The sequence below is a fragment of the Cololabis saira genome, chromosome 16 (assembly GCF_033807715.1).
Source record: "Cololabis saira isolate AMF1-May2022 chromosome 16, fColSai1.1, whole genome shotgun sequence".
NCBI classification, from domain to species: domain Eukaryota; kingdom Metazoa; phylum Chordata; class Actinopteri; order Beloniformes; family Belonidae; genus Cololabis; species Cololabis saira.
Genome location: NC_084602.1, coordinates 29,156,398 through 29,170,504, shown reverse-complemented (window position 1 = coordinate 29,170,504; position 14,107 = coordinate 29,156,398). Strand labels below are relative to the sequence as shown.

General features: G+C 37.8%; 1 protein-coding gene across 4 annotated transcripts in view; it reads right to left on the bottom strand.

Annotated features, from left to right (window-relative positions):
* ldlrap1b (low density lipoprotein receptor adaptor protein 1b) overlaps positions 1–14,107 on the bottom strand; it is a 44,703-nt gene that overhangs the window by 12,873 nt on the left and 17,723 nt on the right. For all 4 annotated transcript variants that reach the window (XM_061743123.1, XM_061743121.1, XM_061743124.1 and 1 more), the window contains exons 2-5: positions 6,222–6,364; positions 4,094–4,206; positions 1,616–1,730; positions 14–86 (exon numbers count right to left, since the gene is read on the bottom strand). In XM_061743123.1, coding sequence (XP_061599107.1) covers positions 14–86; positions 1,616–1,730; positions 4,094–4,206; positions 6,222–6,364 — 444 coding nt within the window. The remainder of the gene's footprint in view (positions 1–13; positions 87–1,615; positions 1,731–4,093; positions 4,207–6,221; positions 6,365–14,107) is intronic.

Genomic DNA, 14,107 nt, shown 5'->3' with positions numbered 1-14,107 from the left:
AAATGGTGCGTACCTTCCTTGGCAGCCTGCCAGAACTCAAACGCCACTCTGAAAGCCTGAGCCACCGTTAGGGTTACCGCCTGAGCCTGGTAAGAATGAGAGAGAAAGAGACAGACCAGAGAGATGAATCATACCAACACATATATCAAACAGGAAGGAAAAACCAGGAGGGCGAGGAACCACTTGCTGCGATACAAACAGGAACTGACCACTAACGCTAGAGCTTATTTCACAGATACTTTAAGAGAGGGAAGAGAAACCAGCGGGCTTCATGACAAGTTGTTTACGTAACTGGGAGGATACGTGGCCTTTCGGCCACAACTAAATTAGTGAAAAGGAGGAAGAGGAGGGAGTGGCTCACTAGTTCAGAAAACCTCCAGGGATGTGAGAATGCCAAGAGAGAGATCCCAGCCTCCTCACCCCTCATTTCTTTCTCCTGACTTCATATTTACACATTTGCATAATATAAGAAATGAGAGTCCATGCAGCAGTGCATTTGTCTTCAGATAAGTGTAAGGTGCTTTCTGTGGGCTGCAAGGCACACCAGCTGACTCCAGTACCCAAATATGCTAATCTGAGCAACATTCTTATTTAACTACAATTCTATTTATTAAAAACAAACGGCAAAAGGAAATAGTTTAAAATGTGGGAATCGTGCTTGAAGACTTTTGTATAAACTGAAGTCACAATGCACATTTGTGGTAAACACTCTTTCCATAACATTTCCTGTCCCCCATAGTACATGAATTCATCTTGCTGGGTAGAATATGGTGCGACCCCACCCAGTGAGGTTCGAAGGCGGTTATTTCACTTTCAGGCTGAGCTTTTTTGTTTCTATACTTACCCATTAAGTTCACAAAAAACAAAGAAAAAAAGAAAAAATGCTCCCTGACCCAATACAGAGGTTCTTTTCAATTCAGGAAACTCCCTACAATCTTAGAGGTGTCTGCAATTTCACAGTACAAAAAGCCAAAAAAGGTATAAAAAGGAGATGTGTCTCCATCACTGGAGTTAAATTCTGGAATGATGCCAACATAAATTTAAAAACATGTCATTCTCTTTTTGTTTTTAAGAAAATGGTTTGTAAAGCTATTTTTGAAGCTTATAAGTGCAATTGACTATCTGTAAATGTTTCTTTGCTTTTCTATTGTTTCTTTGCCTTTTGGTGTTTCTTTGCTTTTCTATTCTCTTTTTGGTTTTCTGGAGGTTGGTAGCCAAAAAAAGAAAGTTGGTACTATAGGATAGGCTTTTATAAGCATTTTGCTTCAGCCTATGCCTTTTCAGTCATTGTTCAACACATTTTTGGTTTTGTATGAAATGTTAATGCTGTGCACAATTTTTTTTTTTTTGGTGTTGTTTTGTGTTGTCATGACTGAATAAACTTCATTCATTCATTCAAAATTTTCTGCCACTTCAATGAAACATATTTTCCTAAATTTTCAAACTTTCAATCAATCAGAAAATACACTTAACATTTCTTTGGTTTATCCAAAGTAAGGCCACTAACAGGTGGCAAGTATGTTTAATTTACCTGAACATTGAATTACAGTACTTTGATTAAACATGTGTACACACTGGGTGGCACAACAACTACAACTCAGTCTTATTTACTTACCATTTTTCTCTTTGAGCACAGGAAAGCATGACACTCGAGACTCTCGTTGTGTTGGCTTTGGACGATGTAGGCGAACACTTTGTCATGCATCCTGTCTGCAGTGCAATATGATATTCTGAAACAGACGGATGCATGCACAGAAATAAACACCAATTCTTTATAAACTTATTGCTGACAAAAGAAATACTATGTGAAAGTGTATCTGTGCTCAGCCCCTTAAAGTCATCGAACGATCAGATTTTATTATCTGCTCCAAGCTCATAGTTCTAGAAATAAAATCAAAAATCTTACAACCCGGAGTCCTCAACATTTCAAACACCAGCTGTGCAGCTGCAGATCTGAACAAAGTTATGCATTTTAAGTACCTTATACATGTGTGTGTAAAGACATGCAACTATATCACACACCCTCTGAGTTTGTATGTGACAGCATTTTTAGGCACAGCTCTGAAACGTTGCCTGGCGACTATAAAGTGTTTACAAGGACTCAGACGGAGGCATCTATTTTTGACATTTAAGTGAGGAAGGGCATCTTGATGTAGGATTTCTGTGTTGTGTGTGATTTATCCGTGATTCCCATCAATCTCAGATGCAGACTAAGCCTTTCAATCAAACCATAATGCCCCGCAAATAGCTTTTTCCACCATTTGAGCATGATGTAACCACGTTAAATCCGAAGCGATGAGCACATTTGCCAGGTGGGGAGGGACATGCCATATGATGGAGGAAGACTATAATGACTATCTACCATCTGTCCTTCCTTTGTCCTTTGTGGCCCCAGACTGGAGCAACTTCAATGAGAAATAATCACACACTATTTTCTGATGGAAAATACATGAAAGCATAAACAAAAAATTATAAAGATTGCAGAAGAGTCACAGATTTGGATTAAAGAATACAACCAACACAAGTGTTTGGTTGGCAGAAGTGGACAACAGTGGAGTCATTTCAGCATTTCTGGAGATGACAGGACTCCAAATGTTTTTGTTAAATGTTTTGGAAGTCTGAGCTGCGCAGACTTAAAAGAAAACAGTGAGGGTACAGTGTGTGGTGCTTGTGTGCTGCGGACAGCCCACGCAGACACACAACGCTTCAGTGTCAAACTGTGCTCTGCGTTTCAGGTAGTCAATAATTCAATTCAATTCAATTTTATTTATATAGCGTCTATTACAACAGAAGTTGTCTCTAGGATCTTTCCAGAGACCCAGAACATGACCCCCGTGCAATTATTACATAAACATAACATAAACCAAAAAAACTCCCTTAGTGGGAGAAAAACCAAACAAAAAAGCCAAACAGTGGGAAGAAACCTTGAGCAGGACCCGGCTCTTAAAGGGGGAATAATAATTATTATTGCATAATATAATTATGGTTTGAAAAACCAGCCATGTAGGCCTACATGGCCGAAACATGTTGGCATTTTTTAACTTTTACTAAGCCATGATTCAATAAAGGCTTTTTATATTTTTCTAACTTCTTGAGTGCCTCGGTTTTTCTAAATTGTTTTTCAATCTTTTGGGATCCCCATGCCGAAGAGCACCTGAAGTATACTTTTCTCACACCCAGCAGCACTCCATGCGCTTGTAGTTAGACTTATAATTATGGTTTGATTGAAAGGCTTAGTCTGCATCTGAGATTGACGGGAATGACAAATAAATCACACACAACACAGAAATCGAAATTATTATTATTAATATTATTTATTATTATTATTATTATTATTATTATTATTATTATTATTATTATTATTATTATTATTATTATTATTATTATTATTAATAATAATAATAATAATAATAATAATAATAATAATAATCCAGGATGTTGTGGTGCCATCCATGTGTGTCTTCAGGAACTTCCCACATAGCAATGCAGGGGCTCACTTGCAAAAATGTGTATAAATAAACAAAGCTCTACGGTCATACTTTTATTTATTATTTTCAAATTGTATGTTGAAAAAATTATACAAAAAACAAAAGTGAATAACTAAAATAGTTCAGAAACCCATGGACACACAGAAAGGCCAGGGACTCAGGATAAAACAATTTGTTAGTAAAAAAAAAACTTCAGATATCTGTCAACACCTAAAAGCTTGCATTCAATCTGACGTCCATTATAAGAAATAATCTGATAAAAGCTAAATAATCCTGGAAAAAAATGATGGAAAGTCCCATTTTAATTTGACACGGAGTCATAAAAGTGGAATTTATGAAAAATGATTCCAGCTTGGCACATGGCCTTTTATTTAATAGAAGCTAGACAAACATACAGGCCGTGGCAGGCAAGTAAGATCTGTATTTACAAGAGAGGGCAAAGAGGCATGTGCCACCTGAAGTAACAACCCACACACACAGTCGTAGCTCTCCAAAAACAGTAGAGACTGAGGAGTCTCATCATCAAGTGAAACTATAACCGACTCATCAAGTGAAACTATAACTGACTCAACAGCTGCCTGGTAAATTAGCTGAGGGAGACTGACCTGTATATGGAGATATTTTCTATCAGCTGGTTTGAGGCACTGTCGTACAGGATGATTCCCCTCGGGGAGACCGTTAATGTGACTTTCTGGAGTTTCTTTCCACTGGCTTTGGCCTGAAAAGAAGGGAGGACATGGAAAGGGTGGAGGCCACAAAGACAGAAGAGGATGTGTTGAGAAAGATCGCAGAAATCAGTCGCTTTGAATGTAAACTATTTATTTATGTAAATTACAGCTCAGACATTGAATTTTTTTTAATCAGACCAGAGAACTGGCGACCAATGCCAGTGACCTTGCTGTACTGAAAAGGTCATGTAGCAAACCAAATTGTCTGCCACTGAGCTTAATTAAAGGGGGTGAGGGAATGAAAAATGCTTAGAGCTTTGACAGTTAAAATATCAAACGTACCATTCACAAATCTAACATCCTTTTCAGAGGGACACCAAGGGCAAGCAACAGATTAGTCTAAATCACAGTCCTAAGTCCCACTGTAGTAGTAGCGCCACTAACTTCATTATCCACAGAGCTGCCAGCTCCAATAACATTAAGCCTTTTCGACCATGATAAAGCTGGCTGAGCCATACACTTCCTAACAGCATCCACACTAATTGCAGCCTCTTCTAACATGTCGTACTGAGTCAAGAATCAGTGGCTGGGGGGAGGGGAGGACCGGCCAAACCGTCACATTTCACCGGAGGTGTCGGTCGGGTCATACAGGACTGTCTCAGAAAATTAGAATATTGTGATAAAGTTCTTTATTTTCTGTAATGCAATTAAAAAAACAAATGTCATACATTCTGGATTCATTACAAATCAACTGAAATATTGCAAGCATTTTATTAATTTAATATTGCTGATTATGGTTTACAGTTTAAGATTAAGATTCCCAGAATATTCTAATTTTTTGAGATAGGATATTTGAGTTTTCTTAAGTTGTAAGCCATGATCAGCAATATTAAAATAATAAAAGGCTTGCAATATTTCAGTTGATTTGTTGACATTTTTGCATTACAGAAAATAAAGGACTTTATCACAATATTCTAATTTTCTGAGACAGTCCTGTAGAACAGTGGTCCCCAACCTTTTCTGCACCGCGGACCGGTTTAATGTCTGGCAATATTTTCACGGCCCAATCTAAAGGCGTAGCTGAAACTAAATAAAATGACAAGATCGGCATTAAAAACTGTGGGATTTTCTCTACTATTATAACAATAATAATAATAATAATAATAATAATAATAAAACGTAATTTTCGAAAAAATAAAATAAAAATGGAAATTGTAAATTACCTTTAATATGAGTATTTCTATCAATGTGTTTTTTTGTTTTTTTTTTCATTAACGTTATTTAAAGCCAGGTTTTTATTTTATTTGCTATATATTAAGGAGACTGATATTTAGTGATTTTATTTTGAAAGCGTCTCACCGAGACCTTGTAAACATCCAGGGCTTTGGACTTTAACGGTAAAAGTTTAACGGCAGTAGAAAGTGTGTCTGAAAGACTAAACTAGTGTCGGGAATGCTAAAGTGGTGCCTAACTGACACAAAAAGCACCTGGCTGATAAGGATTTGTTTTCTTTGCAAATGTTATGCCGTATTTATGTACATATTGCGTTTCGTTGCCACGGTTATTCATGTATTGTGGTTAACGGTAGCCTTATTACCGAGCGAGCGAGCCTCTGTGTCGGTCTGTAGTTAAGTTAAATGAAACTTATATGAATGTAGAAAGACTAACTCTATTTTATTTTATTCCTTATAGCTCTTACGGTGTGTTTGCAGTGTATTTACATCCAAGCAATAAAAACATTGTGAACCATCAGTTTGAGAGTCAACCATCATCAGTCGGGAATGATACAGAAATTATTTTTTCTCTCTGTACGGCCCGGTACCAAATGACCCGCGGCCCGGTACGCCCGGGGGTTGGGGACCACTGCTGTAGAAGGAGGAAACTTCTGCAGGACTTTCAAGGAGCAGAGCGTATGATGCATAGAAAATATTATAAATGCTTCACAGAAGCTAATTTTCTGGGGCGAGGTAATTTTAATAGAAGAGTATTAAGAAGACATTTGGGTGCACAGTACTTAAGCTATTTCAATGTGTACAAGTGTGTGTGCGTGCATGTTTTCTCTCACCGTGGCTACTATCCTCTTGACAGCTGCTGCAGACAACTCCTCTCCTTTGGGCTGCTCCACCATCGTGACCCCCAGGTACTTGAGCTGGAACACCATCCCCTCCAGCAGGGTCTCTCTTGTGTCCGTCCAGTTCTCCGGAAGCTCTGCAGGAGGAGACACCACACGATTAGTATTAAAAAAAATAATACGCTGTTTAAGTGCGTTTCGCTGGATTAGTTAATCTCTTCATTTATCCCTCTGACATCCTGAGAAACAGCTCCACTGGAGTGCGTGGTCAACCTAGCAGAAAGTAGCATGTGCAATTAGCGGTTTAGTTCCACTTTCTAATTTTAGCAAACAAATTGTGTTTATTTATTTGTGAATAAATATTCACTGACATGTCAGGAAGAAAAACGACATTGCTTCAACTTTTAGCAACATATAATAGAAACACTTGATAACAATTGTCTTGGTTAATTACAATTTCTGATCATCTTAAACGTCTGATGTGCAGATTTTAAATGTCACCCATTCTGATTTTATTTCTATGAATTATACTACAAAAACAAACTTTATAGTTTAGTATAGCTCTATAGTATCAGGACCGTTGGGCATATTCAGCAGAGTGAATACATTTGCCTTCTCTGTAAAGTGCTTAGACATTACTTTTGTTGTGAATTAGCAAAATACAACTGAACTGATCTACAAATTCATGTCACCCAAAGTAAATAAGTCAAGTTAAGTTTGTAAGTGAATAGTGAGTAACAAATCCCAAATTGTATACATGTATTGCACTACCTGCTTTGTTTTCTTTGCATTTATAATTGACTGAAGTCATTTCTTAAACCCCATCTGTTATCTGCGACTGTTCCTGTTGCAGGTTATGTGCACAACTGCACAGAGTCAGTAAAGTGTATCTAATCTTGTCATATACATAATTAAACACCACCTCTCCTCTACTGTAAACCACTACCTTTCTCCCTGCCATCACTCCTTGCCGTATACACAGTAATCCTTAAATACCAGGAGGCAATATTTAAGGGGAGGAAAACAACATCAACAGTAACACTTAAAACTACTTTTTTTAACTAGTTCTTTTTGCCAGTCTCCATTTATTACTTCACAATCCTGCCAACTAATGCATGTGAGGTTATTTATAGAAAACACTAAAAAGGTTCATTTTCTCTCCTTATTATGTGTATTAAGTATTACGACCAAGTTACAGGAGATCATAAGGAAAGGACCCATGTTAAAATTCACTGGAATAAAACACAAGCTTTGATTATTCAACATTTTTTTGAACCAGGCAAAATTAAATCAATAGCTGCATTAAGTACCGACAACAACAATTAAGTTCACACAAGATGACAACTGCTTGGTCAATATTCATTTCATATTTGCTTCACTGTAATGAGCATCTTAACTTGTCTTTAACACTAGTAAAAGGTTCTTGGATTAGTCATTATGTGGAGATATTGGTTTATGGGGGGAAGGAATCCATTTGTCTCCTCAAAAGGCTGATTAGGAAACATAATCAACAATACCAACCGGCTGCTTCACAGCATGCTTCATCTTCAAAACATCTAAAAGGAATATTATCAGCATGATCATCATTCTATCCAAAAAGCTGTGCAAAGAGATACTAAAACACACACACACACACACACACAAATGTTGTAAATCTTGTTTTTCCACAGTGCTTTTATGAGAAATTTAGAGAGAAACCAATTAGCACTTTCTCTTACAGAGTAAAGCCTTCACAGGATGAATGATTCAGCAGTGAGCACTCAGTTACACATTTCACATGACATTTGAAATGATTTGTCAACGATTGATAAGCCAAAGGACAGAACAACGAGAATGATGAGTCAAACAGAGAACTTCCTCTAAAATGTTATTATGGGCCAGTTTTCTGACAAGTTTGTTTCAGTTCTGGAACATTGTTCAGAAAAGACTTCAGAGGATTTAATTGTGATTAAATAAACCCTGAGTAACTGATGTTCTTCTTTTGTCATTTTGTAGACTAAGCTATAATGTTTTTTTGAAATACTTCTTTCGAAGTGCTTACATTTTCTTTGCTAATGTAACCCCCCCCCCCCCCATCCCTCAATTTCATCAATTTATCAATTTCATTTAATAAAACCTCAGTCTCTTAACAGTAAAAGCTATGTTTTTGTCAATGACATTTTGACAATTTGCATTTTATACCTCATTCTGGCTGCATGAATAATGAAATAGACCACAAAAAAAAAAAAATCTACATTCTGCTTGAACTACCACAGATTCCTGAAATACAGTCAGTCAAACAACAGACAACTTCCCCAGAATAGAAATGTGTAAAAAGAGCCATCCCTAAACAAATGTAGTAAAAACTATATTTAACGCTCTCTGTGTATTTTTCTTTGTGAACACTGTCCCTTGACTAAGGATACCATATCATTTAGAACGTATAAACCATTTACAAATGGAAGCAGAGCCTAACTTATAATATATCCGTCTATGCTAAAAGCCAAACCAAGCCAACTGTGGGTGGCTACAGAAAACTGGTTTTAATGGTCTAAAAGCAGCCGTAACCAAACCCATACTTAAGTAATGGGTGAGTCTGACTGTGAACACCCACTCTAAGGTCAAGGTCTTTGAGCTCCTAAGTGCTGGGAACAGACCAGGCTGTCATCTGCTGCTCCTACAACACATGTTATTCATTGGCTAAGTAACATTCATGCTGTAATACATTCTGTGTCGCGGAATCGCTAGCTGTTACTCAACCTAAATCAAGTTACCAACTGGACTAAATGTCCATTACAAAGAGTACCTACTCAAGACATTTGATCAAATCTGATGAGGCTCAAGCTCGAGCCGTCTCTGCCTGAACGAAGGTCAGTGAACCATGAGTCCCGATATTCTCAGAGTTGACAAAAGGCAACATTACTGACATAGACATAGTTTATTTGAGGTATAAAAATGAAGACTGTGTTTAAAGATCAGCATCTGTGTGTGTTTTGCTATTTCGTCATGTTGTTTTTGTATGTTTGTATAGATATACGTATTATATTTATATCATAGTCATATTATATTATATCATAGTTACTGTATATTATATTTATGATAGAGCTTACATTTGGTATTAAAACAGGTTATTTTTGTAAAAATTATATATATTTATTTATACAAATTAGTGTATAGTATAAAACGTAAATACAGGCATATAATTTATGTTTAGTTGTGGAAAAGGGGTGGGATTAAATAAGTTTATACTTCCTCCCACTCCTTTTCGAACATGTAACTGAAATATGTTTTTTGATGTGTTTTTTTTTCTTTATGTGGTGGAATGTACGGAGCCCTGGAGGTGACATGGAAATTATTATTTTATCTCGTGCGCACGACTTTTCAGTAAGTCGTGCGCACAAGATAAAAAGTCGTGCGCACGACTTTTTATCTCGCGTGAGTTAGGAAGGCGGTCAGTGAGAACAGAACACTGGGATTTAATAATTAGGCCGAAAGGAAACCCCCAGAAGTGACATATCCGCTCACTTCAACATATACAGCTATTGATGCCAAGCATTTATCTATTTATCTATCGAAGCCCGATCTCGGGAAACTGGCTTCACAAACGACGTTTTAAAAGTGGAACTATTTCCAGAGTTGACACAAAGTGCTTCGACATTGTCACGTGAGCGTGCTGGACCAATCAGAGTGGCCGCTGGTCCAAGATCGCTGCCTACAGTGCTGATTTTATTTGTAGAAATAAGCTTTAAATTGCACTAAAATGACTACAAACAATGTTATATGTAAACGAAAATTAATCTGAATTATAAACCTAAGAGACCTGCTGAAACAGTGATAATGGGAGTCACCGTGATTTGTCCAGCATGATCACATGACCGGGTCGAAGCACTAATTTGGCTAATCCGCCACGAAAAATAGTTATGATATTAAAACATCAACTGTGATAAGAGTTCCTCGAGAATTTACTTCGACGAATTACCAAATGTTTACTGTAGATAGTGTTTCTTGATAAAGTGAAAATTTATTAAAAAAGTTAGACTTGCAAAGACTTCTCACATTATACCGAAGATAAAAAGTCGTGCGCACGACTTACTGAAAAGTTGTGCGCACGAGATAAAAATAATAATTTCCATGTCACCTCCAGGGCTCCGTAGGAATGCCCACCTGTATTTGTTTCTCTTATCTTTTTTTCTTGTTTTTTTTATACATGTTCGAAATAAATAAAAACGAACGAACGAACGAACGAACGAACGAACGAACGAACTGGAAGGTCTGCTGCAATGACTCAACAGACGGACACCTGTGCTTTGAAAACATTTTATGAGGTTTTAATCAATAAATACTGTTGAGGCAGTAAGCTGGTGATGGTTAAGAAAGAGATTTCAAAAGCAAGCCCCACTGTTTCAACAGAACACACTAGAAGTGTGACAGTGAGGTCTCCTGAGATTGACCAGCAGTTCACCCCTACTGCACTTAGAAATCCCCCCACACACTTAGAAATGCTCCCGTAAGACCAGAATATACAAACAACTTTACTTTGAGCTGCTGCAATAGATAAATACATGTATCTGAGTGAATAACAATCTTCTTTAGAAATTGAAATTATTTTTAGATTGGTGCATACGCCCAAAGTGGTGCTCTCTGCGTGCCGTAACAATCCAATTTTGTATTAGTCACATTTGTATTTCGACAACCAACAACCCCGCTCTCCCTGACCACAGCAGCTCCCTGCAGCTGTGGCGGTGATTACCAGGAACTTCAAAGGCTTCATAGCCGCGCTGAAGCCCGGGCTGGCGTTTTCAGTCAGAACTGCTCGCTTTAGTGACAGTCCTTGTAAAACCAAGTGAGCCAGCCAGAGCAGGTGGTGGAGCCCTGTTGTTTTTCAAGTGGAAGGGAAGATAATTGGGGTCAAAAGTTAAGGGGCAGAGCTGGAAAAAAAAAAAAGCTGTAAGAATTAGACGTGGGAGGGTGTGACTGACTGGCCAGTGATATTCAAAGGGTCGGTACCATTAATCTCTTTTTGGATTCTGTTCTTTAATCCTAAAAGGCTCAGGTGCTTACTCCCCTGATATTCTTCCACATACAAAAGGACAAAAATAAAACTAAATGTATGACTTCCAGAATCTCCTAAACTTGGATGCATGTCCAAGAAAAATGATTCGGCTGATACATTTGTTTAAAAAAGGGATGATGGCTAGTGCTACCTGCTTGGCTGGAACTGTGCGATTACTAGTTTACCTGAAGGTTTCTGTTGCCCTTTCAAGAATTATACATAATAAGTAGAGATTTATCAACTGCAATTTTCTTTCCTGTAATCTGATTTTCTTTAAGGCCTGGACATGGATTTTCTTTCTTCCAACTATAAATCAGCTGTATACATTAAATGATAAAACAACGAAAGATGGCAGCAGCTGGAGGCCGTATGCTCCACTGGCTTCATTTACAGCCTCTTAACCTTCGTTAGTCTCAGAACAAAGAGCATAATCAGCAGGGTTTTAAATGCTGGATTAAGTGTGTAAATGTTTTGGTTATTGTAAACACGTGTTAGATTTTGTCTTACAGGCTGTAAAAAAAAAACAAAAAAAAAACACACAATATAATGTTCCCCAGTAAAAATACATATTGATTAATGTGCATATGATGCATGTTCTGGGGAAAAACAACACAAAGAAAAATAAAAGTTTGTATTCAATCAATCAATCAAATTTTATTTGTATAGCACCTTTCATCCAGGTACATGAAATACAAAGTGCTTAACATTTTGACTGAAAAATAAGCATAATAAAAACAAAAATAAAAACTGGGAGACCAATGCACACTGACATACAATATAGTTAATTAAAATGAAATAATGATAAAAGTTCAAGAATTAAGGCTAAAAAATAATCAGTCCACAACAATAAAATATAATAATAATAATAATAAAAGCATTACAAGAAATGGATAAATAAATAAAACAAATACCTCTAAAAAATGTTAAACAGAATAAAACTATAAAATTTGATGCTACATAAAAGCCAGACCGAAGAGATGAGTTTTTAGTCTACTTTAAAAAATGTCCACATTTCCAGCTCCTCTCAAATCCTCCGGCAGGCTGTTCCACAGTTGTGGAGCATAAAAGTGGCTAAAAGCAGCATCACCAAATGTTTTAGTTCTACTCTGTGGAACAGCTAGAAAGGAAGAGCCAGAGGATCTGAGGGGCCTTCCTGGTTCATAGAATAAAAACATCTCTGAAATAAACTCTGGTGCAAGCCCATGTAGCGCTTTATAAACTAATAAAATAACTTTAAAATCAACACGAAATCTAACAGGTAGCCAGTGTAAGGATTTTAAAATGGGCCTAATGTGTGCTCTCCTTCTGGTCGGAGTCAGAACTGGCGCTGCAGCGTTTTGAACCAGTTGCAGCTGATTTATGGTATTCTTTGGTAGACCAGTAAGAAGAGCATCACAGTAGTCTATCCTGCTAGTTATGAAGGCATTAGTGCATTAGTCTCTCCGTGTTGCTCAGAGAGAGAAACGGCCTCACTTTAGAAATATTTTTTAAATGATAAAATGCTGTTTGTGTGACACAGCGTACATGTGATTTTAAATTAAAATCAGAGAAAAATATGACTCCTAGATTTCTTGCCTCTTTGCTCGGGTTTACTCCATACTTAGTTTAGAGGCCAGTTTCTCTCTCTGGGCTTTTGAACCGACGATCAGTACTTCAGTCTTGTCCTGTATTGGCTGATATCTCTTCTAAACCCGTATGAATTGTTTACCTGCAGTCTCCACAGGTTAACATACAGTTGCTGTTTGAGTCAGATGTTACTGACTGTATTTTCTTTTGAAAATTCATCAAATTCACATGTCCAACTTCCTGCAGGCTTGATCTGCTGTGTGTAAACCGAAGCAGCTTAGCTGTGGTCCTGCACAAAAATAGACTCAAAGTGTAGCTTTTGCAGAGCATTATGGACAGCTGGTTCTGGGATGTTTCTAAAATGCACTGCAGTGGTTCTGGTGAGACCGCTCTCATTGACTAATACAGTCACATATTTGCAGCACTTCCCAGGCTGATGACCCTTCTTTTACAGGATGAATGCAACATTTAATCACCAAGCTCCAGATGTCGACAACTCTATAGCATGATGCAAGTCTTTCCCAATCACTCACACTGTGTGTGGTAAATTTGTAAAACAGGCCAAATGAGAACACTGAATAAGATATCACACCTCTTAACTACGAAAGGATGGTATAAAACATTCAGCCACTCTCCCAGCCATTAATACTTGTGTACCGATGACAGCTTCCAGCTATTTAGCTTTAAAGCGGCACTATGTAACTTTTCCACCTTAATATAATATTTCCAGAGTCATTGTGATGGTACATCAACTTCCAACAGGTTTAATGACACCTCTGTCATGGTCTGAGGGGTCTGTATCTCCTTCACTGGCACTATGTAACTTTGAGGAGCATGGTAGGAACCCTGCCACACTAAAAAACTACAAATCTTTACGGCTTTGACTGCTTTACGGCATACGTCACTTCCCCCTCCTTCCCGATTCGTAGTCGAGACGAAAATGGGCGGGGCGTGGAGCGAGAGCTCAGGAGAAGCTGGTAACCCGTTGCTGCGTTGTGGCTGCAGCAGCTCCACACAACAGACGTGGGGAAAAGATCGATAATGGTATCTGAGATAACAGAGTAAAAGAGTGAAAGAGTCGTCTGCTCGCTTGGATCGCGGCTGTAACGACCAAACATAACCTTCCACACAGTAAACCACAAACACTCACACAGACTGGGTCGGATCAAAACACGGGTTTTATTCCCCACTTCGCCAGCTAAACGCAGTTGCTGGCCAGCTCTCTGCGGTGCAATTAATCCCAATCTTCAGATAAAACTAGTTTGTTGAGGAAAAAATATTA